Genomic DNA, 13,386 nt, shown 5'->3' on the forward strand with positions numbered 1-13,386 from the left:
TCACATGCAGTAAATTTGGGCCCACGTGGGTTTTGGCCTTGGAACGTCTGATTGGTTGAAGTAACGTGAACGTGGCATCGTTACTGTGACTCTATTGGCTCAAACAATTAAAAAGAGGTGTCAATCACGTAAATTGACCAAAAGAAGCCAAAGTTACAGCCCCTCAGAATTTAAAGGGCCAGAGGCCAATTAAGCGCTCCATGGCAGAAAAGGCCCATTACCATGTAAATGTATATGGTTAATTCTTCAAAAATGTATTTTTAAAAAAAAGCATTTTTAGGCATGTTAATAAAATTAATTAATTTCTGCTCTTAAATACCTAAAAAATTCAACTGGCATGGTGTCCAATTGTGTGCCAGAATTGGACATTTTTGTACAACGTCCGGATATTCATGTATTGACAGTGCTGTAATTTTTCACTGTTTCACTTTAAAAACATAAATCTTTGCACAGATGATGTTTATATGTTGGTACGGTTCTTATCATTTTGCAGAAAAAAAGAGACCGCTAAAAATAAAAACATAAGAGGTTTTTGGACAAAGTTTGTGTTCTCCATTCTTTAAGCACCGGTTCGAGCACCGTTTAGGCACCGGCACCGTTTCAAAAGTACCGATTTGGCACCGGTATTGGATAAAACCTAAACAATACCCATCCCTACTTTTGAAGTGCCTTTTTGGTAGCCAGTGTGTACAAGCATTCATTGTTTCAGCTCTTTCAGATATATACTTTAATGGCCACTGGACTTCTTTAAGTTTGTGGAAAAAACTTCACTGTGTTCCTTGAACTCTACCTCAGCAGTTTTTCCACTATGTGGGGGCACATTGCTCTGCTGGGAGGGTTCTGCTGCCGACAAGTCATTGATCCTGGAGGTGGAGCTCGAGTGGGAGGGTTGTATGGAATTATGCTTGCAGGAATGCCAGGACCCAAGGTTTCCAACCAGAACATTGCATTCTAAGCAAGAAATTAAGTGATCAATGTTTTTTCACATCACACACTGTTGTTTCTCACACAGTTGACTTTAAACAGTCAGGCTGCTCTTTTTAATCTCAGTGTCAGGACATGAAACTACCTGACATATCAACGTTTGGAGATCACAGTCAAAGGGGAATATTTGAATTCGTTTGCAGGACTTTAAGCCTCCAAATCCTTTTAATAATCAATATGACCATTACAGAAAGTTAATTTCTGACCACCCACACGTATAGTGCATCTATATTTTCTATTTTCCAGTAGTAGCTTAGTAGTAGTGACTCTTCATTATTTAGTATAGAAAATGTCAAATATCATCAGCCTGATGATTTAAGTATCTGTGAGGTTCAGTTGTGATCTTGGGCCCAGATTTACACAGGAAAAATTACTATGTGAATGTTTTTGCATACAAAGACATTTAGAGCAGTTACATGAAAGAAGATGATATTTCTGTTAGACAAACTGTGTGGGCTGAAATGAATCGGCATCTCGTTCGCTGAAATACATGTAGTGTGTTTGGCAGAGGAGTCAGTATGAAGGAGGACCTTGTGATATTATTAACACAACAGTGTAATGAAATCAATGAAAGTGTCATCTTCTCCTGGAAGCTGTGATTTGTGTCAGCCACTGGTGCCTGGGAAAGGCAACACAGGAGCTTATTTGCACAATGGCGGAGGATTTGTGGGTGTATTGAAATGACATTTCTCCATAGTATTAGAACAGAGAGCGGGCAATAGTTCATGAATGACACATTGTTACTCTATTCCCTGGCATGGATTACACACTGCCTGTACATTGATGGTTATTGCTGCTATTTTCTCTGACTTATTGCTCATCTCTCTTCCTTCCATATCCTCCTCTCTCCTTCTGTAACTTTTTCTTCTTGATTTTTTTTTCCTCCCTGTTTCCACTCTTCCACCTGTTACTCAGTTGCGTATCTCCTCCTCCACAGGCCCCAAGCAAGAGATGATCTACGATTTCTGGCGGATGGTTTGGCAGGAGAACTGCTTCAGCATTGTCATGATCACCAAGCTGGTGGAGGTGGGCAGGGTAGGTTTCCCTCGCCTTTGTCCTGTGACCTCTTTAGCCGCCTGTGAAGATGAATGGAGAGATGGATTCTGAAGTTCCCTTTATCAAGGGCTATATATTAGAAGAGCTGCTCCGCTCTGTTTTTGTGGGAGGAAATGACAGCAGCTGTCTGATCATGAGTGATCACCTTTTACTTTGGTGGCTGTGGTCCAAGGTCAGGGCTTTGATGTTGATGAAGGCCTATGGTGAAATACTGGAATACAGTAGACTCTTGTACTGACTGTTCCTATCTGCTGAATACAGAAAGCTACAGTTTGTACTCAAAATGTATACAAAAGCAACTGTACAATTTCTAAAATATCATAACTAGGAAAGATACCTCAGTTAGGGAAACATTATTAGTAGTGAACAGAAAAGGGCATACTGTTGGGATACCACAAACTGTTATACTACAGTCACACCAGGAAAAACAGCCCACAACACAACCCAACTTACTGCAAACTGTTTGCAGTGATCTCTTTGCCTTTGAAACGGTTCCTCAGGCACATGATCTACATCTTCAGAGCAGCTTTGGTGCATGAGGACATGTCGGTTTGCAGTTGAATGAGAACAAATTGCTGATTACATGCAGTTTGGTTGGTTGTAATACAACAGTTAACTGTAATAATTTGGCATCTGTTGCAAACATGCTGCAATCTACACAGAAATTCACATTAACTGTACACATTCAGAACCTCATAGAGTTGAGAGAGAACTTCAGAAACTCTTCCACAAAAAATGACGCACTTTCTGCAGGTCAACTGCAAAATGGCATAGGTGCAGACAACTTTGCCTTTATATAGGAATGCGACCAGAATACAAACAGCTGGCAACCAGTTAAGCTGAGTCCCCAATTTTAAAGAGAGTTGCAGTCATCAACAGAGACTGGCTCAGAATGATTTGTCTGATTTTATAAATTAGATGGCAGTCCAAGTGGCACTGCAAGTAGTACTGTCACTCACCTTGCGATCGAAAGTGGTTACCCAGAAGTTGAGGGTGCCGCATGCTCAGGCTTTGGGCAACCGTTTGGTCACAGAAATTACTTGCAGTTGTTCGCTGAATGTGAAAAAATTCAATGCAATTTCTGGGCAGCAATTTGTCCCTAATTGCACGAAGGTTGCCATCCCATTTTTTCTCTCATGTGGCTGAGCTATTAGGTAGTTTTCTAAGTAGTTTTCTTGGGTTGCTCTATTGAAACCTAAGAAATATCTTAACTAGTAAAGTAATTGACTGTTTGCAGTGGTTAAATATTTTGTGGGTAACTGGCCTATCTTATATTAATATGTATTTCACCCTGAATATGATTGAGTCTGTAGCAAATCTTACTATGCTTAGTTAAAAAAAAAACATTTAGATTGACATTGCTTTAGTGTAATGTTTTACTTCAGTACATAGTAAACAAAAATCTTGTGTCAGCTCAGGTTACTGATCATATTTAAGTTTTCATTTTTTCTTAACTTTACAGTCTCTGGATCCTAAATTAGCTAGCAAGTTGTGTTAGTTAAATTAGCTGTGTTTAATATTGTGTACATTTCAACAGACTGTTGACATGACAGATTACTGGAAAGAATGCTTTGAATCATGAAAATAAATGAAAGGCCAGTACCTCACAATCTTCTCCACAGATTGCTTCTCACTAATTTTAAACTGCAATAAATTTCAAGCTTTTAGAAAAGAAGTTACAGTTTAGCAGTTGTTTCCCTTCCAGAAGCATAAATTAAACATAAAGCATACAAATGGAATAGCATCTCTTTTTGTGAAATTCAAATAACTTTCCAATCACACATTGAAGCAAGTGTCGGCCAGGGTCACATATTTACAGGGACAAAAAATATAAAAGCCTGAACTGTGAAATAATTAATCAAATTTAAATAAATTTTATTAAACCTTCTGTCAAATAAAAAAATTAAGAAATATAAATGTGATTTTTATTTTAATAACTTCTTCTGCGTCCAGCATTTTTGTACAATTCAAAATATATTGTGCTATTTATTTAGTATTTTTTAAGAAATAAAATCACATTGATGATGTAGAGGCCATCACCCCCATCGGTCACAGCAGATGGCCGCCCCTCTCTTTGCTGATTCTGCTGGAGGTTTCTTCCTGTTAGAAGGGAGGTTTTCCTTCCCACTTTCGCAAAGTGTTCATTCATAGAGGAGGTCATCTGATTATTAAGATTTTCACTGTAGCTTCCTTACCTTATGATATAAAGCACTTTGAGGTGATTATAACTGAACTGAACTGAATTAATACCTGGTTATATTAATTCAGCCATACATTAACTATATTTAACCTGGATCTGAACTTTCTTTGTTCAGATGAAGTGCTGTAAGTATTGGCCCGATGACACAGAGCTCTACGGTGACATCAAGATAACACTGCTGAAGACTGAAACACTTGCAGAGTACACTGTGCGCACCTTTGCCATGGAGAGGGTGAGTCATACTCTTGCATTATTTTTATATCAAACCTGTGAGTGTGGCCAGTGTGCGTCATTTGTACCCAGCAGCTCAGCTCTCATTTCTTTTTTATTTCAGCCATTTCACTTCTTATAATCATCAAATCACATTACACCTGACTCATTATTTGTTTTAGAGAGGTTACCCTGCCAAACACGAAGTGTGCCAGTTCCACTTCACCTCTTGGCCCGAGCACGGCGTGCCGTACCACGCTACGGGCCTGTTGGCTTTCCTGCGCCGGGTCAAGGCCTCGACTCCTCCTGATGCTGGACCTGTGGTGGTCCACTGCAGGTAACATCCCTTATGTCCTGATAACAAGCAAATTGCCTAACAGATATGGTGGCTGTAAATCTCCCTCCTGTAAATACGCCATGTTCAACATGTTCCAGTGCGCTTAGTTTGCACTGTTTATTTTAGCTTCAGTCTGTGTTTTTATGCATTTCTCAAAATAACTGTCAGCTTCTCTGTGTTTGTGTTGTGGAGAGCACAAAAGTGCTGATAAAATAAAATGCTTCACACATACCCAGAAAACATTCACAAAGACGCAGGTGGTAGGATTTTTCACAACGGACAAGGACAGCGTCTGGCTTTTCAGGGAAGAATTTTTTTTAAGCTTTGTGTCGACTAATAATTGTTATTAGACCTGCAGCAGAAGCTTTTGCTCACAGATTTCTTTTTGATCCATTTGGGCATTTTTTTTTTAACATAGAAAATATAGAAAGAAATATAGAACAAGTTGTCATGCTACAATCACGATTAACTTACTTCTACTGTAGAGAAATTGCTAATGTAACACTGCCAACAGTTTGTTAGGGCTGCTGTGAAAGCTGTGAATTGAACTCTGGTGCATCTTATAATAAGCCGTCTGTATAAGTGACATAGCTTCTGTTCGTGCAAATCATTTGGTAACTATGGTAACACCCTGTCAGCTTATTAAGTCCATTAGAGAACTTGACAACAGCAAACCTGTGCCAATACTTCACAGCAAAACCAAGTTCAGAAATGCCTTTATTTCATTCTGTCTCTACCTCTTTGTCATAACATGCGATGACGTGCAGGATAACTGTTCCTACAGCCTTCACTTTAAAGTGGAGCATGACTTGTTCTGTGCCAATGAAATTTATTTTATTTTAACACCTGGGATCCCTAAAGTGCTTAAGATGCCGGATGAAAGTAAAAAAAATGTCATATGAATTAATTAAATGCCAGTTTGAGTAACAAACAGCTTTACAACAAACAAGTCTGAATGCAAAAATCCAGTGTGTATACACAAGTATACTGAATGTAATCACTCACAACAGAAAAACATATGAGAAACACGAATGACATGAATTAATGTTTTGAAGCCTAATTTTTAGTGTTTTGGTCATTACATCTTACTTTAACCTCAAGTGACCATATTTGGGTGATAAGGTGGTTTTAAATATTATTAAAAATTCACTTCATAAAAATTCACACTATATTTTGCACCTTCAGGAACTCAGAGAAATGTCGATGCAATAGGGTCAGTCACAAAAGTCTCTGAGTTTCCACTGCACACAAACTTTTCATTGCACTCTTTTTGTAAATACAGACAGGACTTCATTTATACCAAAACCCAGTTTGCACTAGCCCCATGCAACAGCTTCCTGTTTTGCCACCCACTTGATGTGAAAGCAGCCACACCTTTAATCATGGACTGAGTTTAAAAAAATGGAGAAGACCAAAACCATGAGAATAAAATTCTCTTTGTTGCTAACCATTATTAATGGCCCCAAAGGTTGCTGCAGAATAAGCACAGATATTTTAAATGTCAACTGATAGTTGGGTAACCTGTGTCTCAGTTCATTAAAATACATTTTTACTTTTTAGTTATTGTTCACAATTACTTGTGTGAGCGGTATTGTAGTTAAACACTTTGTGATGTAATGCTTTAGAAAATAATAATCCAACAGGGCTAGAGAATGGATTTATTACAAGTTTATTATTATTTGTTCAGTCCTGAGGAAAACATACAGCCATACACACAGACAAGTAAGTCACTCCTGGAAAATTCCACTGTCAGGATTTACATTTTAATGAAACTTATGTCAATTTTTTTGTTAGTTTCTGGTTATTAAATAAACGGGTTCTTATATAGCTCTTTTCTACTCTACTTGAGGAGTCAAAGTGTTTCACACAACTTGCCTGATTCACTCATCCACACCCATTCATACAAGCACTTTAAGTGATTTTTATATATATATATACACACATATGGATGCATCGGAGAGCAAATTGGGATTAGTATCTTTCCCAAGGATATTTGGCATGCAGACTGGGAGGAGCAAGGTGTCAAACCACCAACATTCCTTTTAGTAGATGAACTACTCTACCTTGTGAGCTACAGCCACTCCAGAACATAAGTCATGATTTTTGCAATATTTTTTTGTATTACTGGACTGCAAGTCAGGTACTTTTCTGAGAGAACAAAGCAAGAACTGGGAATGCCATTTGTGTGTTTGTGTGTGTGTGTGTGAGAGAGAGAGAGAGAGAGAGAGAGAGAGAGAGTTTGTGATTAGGTCAATCATATGAAAAAACAGCTAGTTTTATTTTTGTGCTGTCTGCCTTTTATAACCTGATGGTACTGTGTATTATATGGCACCAAGTCAGTCCAAAAAACTCAGTTGTCAAAACAACAACACTCTATATTAGGTCAACCGTGAGAAATATAAGCACTGAGTCACTTTGGATTTGTAATAATCACCAACATGCTGAGATGTGTTCTAGGTGTTTGTTTTTATTTTAGCCCGGTCTGCCAGTGTACACCCTCTCTTGGATTTCAGGTTCTGATTCTGATTAAGCTGCGATGCTTTTCCGTTTTATCATAAGTGATGCTTTTTTAACAACACTGGCGCACTGCTGAGAGTGTTTTTCCTTTCAGTGGAAGAGCAATGGCTATATGAAGACAAATATTTCTTTGGGTATAAGATATCCCAATGCAGGCACAGTTTTAAAGTAACTAAGCCTTACCTAGAAAGAGCTGAAGCATTCACAGACATCTGAACATCTTTACAGCAGTGTTAAAGCAAAGCATAGGCCAGAACAGAGTGGCCTATGTTTAAATGTTTTAGCACTCTGCAGCTAACTGAAACTTCAAGCTATGATAGAAGATAGAAGGTTAGTGTATCCACTGTCTTTATTTGCAGGACAAAAGCTCCTTTTGTACACGAGTTAAAGAATCTCATTTATTAAAAAAAGGATCCCTATTGAGTTTTTTTTTTTTCTTTTCAGTGGTATATTCAGGCTTTTCAATCCATCTCCCCTCTCCTCTGTGACAGCATGGGAGCAGGCAGGACCGGCTGCTACATCGTTCTAGATGTCATGTTGGATATGGCTGAGTGTGAAGGAGTGGTGGACATCTACAACTGTGTTAAGACCCTCTGCTCACGTCGCATCAACATGATCCAGACTGAAGTGAGTGGGAGAGCGGAAATGTGGTTAGAGATGCCATGCTGATGGCTTTAACAGAAGCTCACAGGTTTAGCCTTAACAGCAGGAAGCTGCTGGTGGCCCACATTTTCCATCTATTGTATTTTTTCCTTCCACACATTTACATCAGGACTGTATTCTTTTCAATAAACGTAAGACTCTGAGACAGCATTCAGGTGAAGGTAGAGGTCTTCACACACAGTCTTTGATGTAACAGTTGAGATATAAATCCCAAAAGGTTAATTCTGTTCATCTGGACGTGGTGTTTTCAGTGGGATTTGCATGTTAATGATCAGACCTTACAGCCCATTGTTCCTTCAGTGGGCTGGTTTCAGTCATTGTGCAAATGTACTGTTTATAAGGCTGGGGAAACCTGCATTCAGCTGAGACTGAAGAAGTCACTTGGATGAGTGACGAAATGTTTCTCCCACTGAAAACGCTATGTCCAGACAAACAGAATCAACCTTTTGGGATTAAATTTTCTAATGTTTGGTGGTAGCATGTCATATATTAAGACTGCAAACTGAGTTGAAAAATCCAATTTTATTAGTTAGAAGTCATCTTAAAAGGTGATGATTATGAATACCGCTTATCAGTAGTAAATATTTACCACAAGTAGTTTATAAACATAAATCATTTTTGTTTCAACTGTAATATTAGTTACTGATAGAAGATTGTAAAGCTGCCTAACTTTACAAATTACAAATTGTTTTTTCATTTCATTTTCAATTTTTTCTTTTAGATTTAGCCGAGCTACAATAGTGCTGATTGAGGCCAAACTGACAAAAAAAAGTAGCATGGATAAAGGTGATGAGTCGTAGGTCTTAATCTTTGAATTCAGGTGTTTTCAGTCATTGCAACAGGTCAAATTAAGTGATTAACCATGCTGCCTGACTTTTATAAAAATATGGGGAAGAATTAGTTTTTTAAAAAAGAAAGAAAAAATGTAAATGTTTGTTAATATGAAGAAGTAAAGTAAGTAAAAAGCCACCTTCAAGGCATTGCTATATATATATTATAGCTCTGATTTATTTCTATAAAATACTGTCCATCCAACTTTTGAGACAACGGAGCCAAACGTAGGGAAATAGTGTATACACACATACATTTATTTAATTATGTAAATGTACAACTTATTGTCTTTAACTAATTATATTATCTGTAACTGTTTCATGCAAAAATGATTCTACACTGAATATATATTTAAAAATGTAATTATTTTGAATTAGCAAAGAAGCAGCTACATTAGTGTAGAAGACCAGTGTCAGACTTCTTTTATTAAAGACAAATATCATTAATTCATTTCCTAAAATCCTTGCTTTAATTGTATAAATAAACTCACAACTCACAGTTCTTCTGTTCAAAGCATACTTAGAGTGAACTCACAATCTTCAAATAAATAAGCTGGAGAAAGACATTAATTACCGCAATAAATAAAACTATTAAAAGTTGGAACGTCGTTCTCTTCTTAATAAGTCGGGAATAGGAGACGGCACAGTAAATACACAAACAATAGTATTTATTTCCCTTTAATTTCATCTCTTCTCCTCTTAGCTGCAGCTTGTCTACCAGTTAAATATGAGTACAATTATAGAGCATATTAAAAAAGATAAATAAATTGGAAGAGGGACAGTTTTATGTCTGTAATTCTGAATGTATCCTCAGCTCTTTGATCTGTTGTTTTGTTGAACATCAAAACAGATTTCCTAGTTTCCTCGTTAATTGCACAGCTCGTGACTTTTTTAAATGGTGTGTGTGGGCAGTGTTTAGCTCCTCTGATGGACTTTTTTACCCCATTTTATGGACACTTTTTTCTGCTTAGAAACAATGCCCGAGTGTCGGCATGGTAATGTGAAGAGTATTGAACAGCTCTGACTGTTAGTCAACAACATTAATTAAATTCAGCATTGTTTTTGATGAGTGGGCAATTAACAGTGAGGGCGCTCTTCGGTGAGACGGGGAGGTTTTATGTGACTTGGGAAAAGTGGAAATGCATTGCCCTCTGTGTGTGTTTAAGGAACAGTATGTTTTCATCCATGATGCCATCCTGGAGGCTTGTCTGTGTGGAGAGACTGCCATCCCTGTGACTGAGTTTGCGCTCACTTACAAAGAAATGCTAAAGGTCGACTCACAGAGCAACACTTCGCAGCTGAAGGAGGAGTTTCAGGTAATACTGAGGGACGATGACGGTTTAGGTTGGTGATTATTCTTGTCATTTTTCCTTTCAAAACTGAGGTAGAGTTAAAATGTCACATGTTATGCATGTTGTGAAATCAGCTGAATCACAGCAAAACAGCACTTTCTTACTTTTTTGTTGTCTACAGAGACACATATTTGTTGAATCTGTGTTCTGGATCCTTTTCTCACCTAAATCAGTTCAACAAATGAATATTCAAAAGGCAAAAAAAAACACCCATAAAGATTAAAACCCACTTAGAAGTTGGAAAAAAAGACACTTCTGAACTTGCCTGAGAATGTTCACACTTTAAATTACTTATTAAAAGTTAAAAGTATCACAGACTCCAATGGAAGGTGTCTGAACACTCACTACCACATTCCAAAACAGAAAACACTTGATTTTTGTATCAGTCGAACAAACAGCTCGTATGCATCCTTGGTCGTCCAAGTAAGGAAATCCCAGAAAGTCAGTTCTGTTCATCTGGACGTCATGTTGATGTGGGAAAAATCACTCAGTCATCACTAGAAGCTTTAAGTTGGAGATTGAAACCCACATTGTGTATTTGTTCTTTATGTAGTTGCTTTGCTTTATACATGTGTTATTGATCGGTGACCTTTATGTAGGGGTGGGATAATTAGAATCTCTCGCCTAGAACCCGGCTCCCTGCTCTCAGTGCTCATAACTGCAACTTGTTTCCTAAATGCAATATTATGGTTACAAGTTCTGTTCATTTTATCTAAACCAATGGGGCATCATTCACAATACTATCTGGCAGCTTAGATAATCGTTCCCTTTCAATTTCCAATTCCTCTATAATATGCTTTTCGTAGTGTATTAGATTGCAATAAATGTGTTTTTATCTATTAAACTCTGTGGGGGTTTAAACTGATAACAAATGTGTTTTAAAGTTTTCTAAGATAGGTATGCTTGTCAGGTATTGACAGTGAGGCTGCTTGAGCAGAGAACATTTTCATTGCCTCCGTCAATCCCTCTTTGATCCCATTTCTCATTCGCTGCGTTTGTCTCCTCTTATCACAATCTTTATTCTTAGTGTTTCACTTTATCTCCCAATCTAGAATGTGGAAACATTCTCAAACATGCGTGCCGGTCTTTCTAATTATCTTCTCTGCATTGTATTCTCCTTTACTTTCCCCGGTCCTCTTCCTTCTCTTCCTCCTCCCCAGACTCTGAACTCTGTGACTCCTCACCTGGATGTGGAGGAGTGCAGCATCTCCCTGATGCCCCGGAACCGTGAGAAGAACCGCAGCATGGATGTGCTGCCACCGGACCGCTCGCTGGCCTTTCTCGTCACCACAGAGGGAGAGAGCAGCAACTACATCAACGCAGCGCTCGCAGACAGCTTCCTCCGGCCTGCTGCCTTTGTGGTGACGCCACACCCACTGCCCGGCACAACCACCGACTTCTGGAGGCTCGTGTACGACTACGGCTGCACCTCTGTGGTGATGCTCAATCAGCTCAACCAGTCCAACTCAGCCTGGGTAAGAGACTGTGACTAAACCGTTCACACATATGGAAGGGGAAATAATTTTATTATTAATCTCATTAGTTTAGGTTCTAATATCTAACTCATCAGTTTTCAACTTATAATTCAGCCATAGGCGATTAAATCTCACTTTCTAAGAACATCTGCAACAGTTAATGTTAATCCTTTTTCTTTTTACCTGAATTCAAAAAACAGCTTTTATGTCCAAAAACAGAGACGTTTGGCTATATTTTGTATCTATATAATTTATCTTATGTTTTCTGTTATTCAGCACAGTCAGGTTTAACTGCTGCCACCAGTGCAGCTTTTCCCCTGTGAAATGTATTTATTATCTAAAGAAGATGCAGGGTCAGAAAAATGCCAGGACCAATTTTCTACCACTTCCAAGCACTGCAAGGCAAGCACTAAGTTGAAGAGCAGAGAAAAAGAACAGAAAAAAGCGATGTAAACTAAAGCGCTGTCAAGCTCCCTTTTAAGTCTGCTTGCAAGGAGCATTTCCTCCAACCTCAGAAATCAAGCAGCAGAGATGAGTATGAGGAGCACTTTTACTTTTATATATAAGAGAGATACATTTCTATTTCAGATACTCCAATTCGAGGACCTTGGTGACCTTGTTTTCCAAATGAAATTTTTAAAAGATGCATCAAAATATAAAACATTTACATCATTCAGGAAAAAATCAATGGATGATTATTTAATGTGAACTTAATTTGGGTTGTGAAAAGCATTTTTGCTTTGATAAATAATTCTAACAGACACTCTTGTCAAAATTCAAGCATATCAGCGTCCAGCCAGTGCATGCAAACTGTCATTCCCAATTTTAATGGATTGGGCTTTTTAGTGAGCCAAGGCTGCCGTAAAATTTTTTAAACTCTTTCATGTCACTGTAATGTCATCAATTGTATTTAAAGCTGATCACACCATGAATAAAGAGCTACGTGTAGAGCTAAAACATTCTCACAGCAACAACCCGAGGTGTCCTGAAGATTGCAGCAGCACATCCAGTTTCTTTCCGCTGGGAGCTTTTGAAGAGATCGTTTTACCCTACAAAGAAATTAGTGCTTGTGGGGTTTAGAAACTTTTAGGGTGGCCTTTGAAGTAGTATGCCAGAATTTTCTGCTCTGTGCTGTGCCTATATTAGGGAAAGCAAGTTCACCATATGACAACAAGGATAGGCTCCCCCCCGTGACCCTGAATTAGATAAGAAAGTGGATGAATTGATCAAAGTTCTTCAAAAGGTTTCCAGTCTTACGAGCAGGTTCCCCCAATGCAATATAAGACAAGCTGTTATTTAAGTCGTGTCTACTCGTGCACTAGTTGCTGGTCTGTCTGCGTATCTACTGTGTGTTTTCCCTGCTGTCAGCCATCATGTACCTTTGTCTGCCTACCTTCATGTTGAGGTTTGCTATTCTGTAGTTTAGTTTATCTCAGTATAGTTTAGTTTTGTTCCGTGTTGCGATTTCCACCTTGTGCTCTATTCTACAATAAACCACCTTTGCATCTCAGTGCCTGCACTTGGATCCTCATTTAATTCCTCACACGGCTCATCCCATTCGCCGTGACAAGTAGTATTCAGATAAATACAATAAACAGCAATGCTGCAATCAGCTCTATTAATTCCATTTGGAAATGACTTCACAAACTAAAACTCGATGATTGCTTATATCGATATACAAATATAATGATTTTTTTTTACTGTTTAAAAATGAGCACTGCTAAAACTGAAATCACAGAAATAGAGTATGTGTCATTTGCCA

At 38.2% G+C, this 13,386-nt stretch overlaps 1 protein-coding gene across 3 annotated transcripts in view; it reads left to right on the plus strand.

Annotated features, from left to right (window-relative positions):
* The window catches only part of LOC116321133 (receptor-type tyrosine-protein phosphatase U-like), a 261,081-nt gene that overhangs the window by 237,250 nt on the left and 10,445 nt on the right, over nucleotides 1-13,386 (plus strand). For all 3 annotated transcript variants that reach the window (XM_039605707.1, XM_039605708.1, XM_039605709.1), the window contains exons 21-26: nucleotides 1,922-2,019; nucleotides 4,356-4,472; nucleotides 4,633-4,787; nucleotides 7,796-7,931; nucleotides 9,964-10,113; nucleotides 11,310-11,624. In XM_039605707.1, coding sequence (XP_039461641.1) covers nucleotides 1,922-2,019; nucleotides 4,356-4,472; nucleotides 4,633-4,787; nucleotides 7,796-7,931; nucleotides 9,964-10,113; nucleotides 11,310-11,624 — 971 coding nt within the window. The remainder of the gene's footprint in view (nucleotides 1-1,921; nucleotides 2,020-4,355; nucleotides 4,473-4,632; nucleotides 4,788-7,795; nucleotides 7,932-9,963; nucleotides 10,114-11,309; nucleotides 11,625-13,386) is intronic.

The sequence above is a fragment of the Oreochromis aureus genome, linkage group 22 (assembly GCF_013358895.1).
Source record: "Oreochromis aureus strain Israel breed Guangdong linkage group 22, ZZ_aureus, whole genome shotgun sequence".
Classification (NCBI taxonomy): Eukaryota; Metazoa; Chordata; class Actinopteri; order Cichliformes; family Cichlidae; genus Oreochromis; species Oreochromis aureus.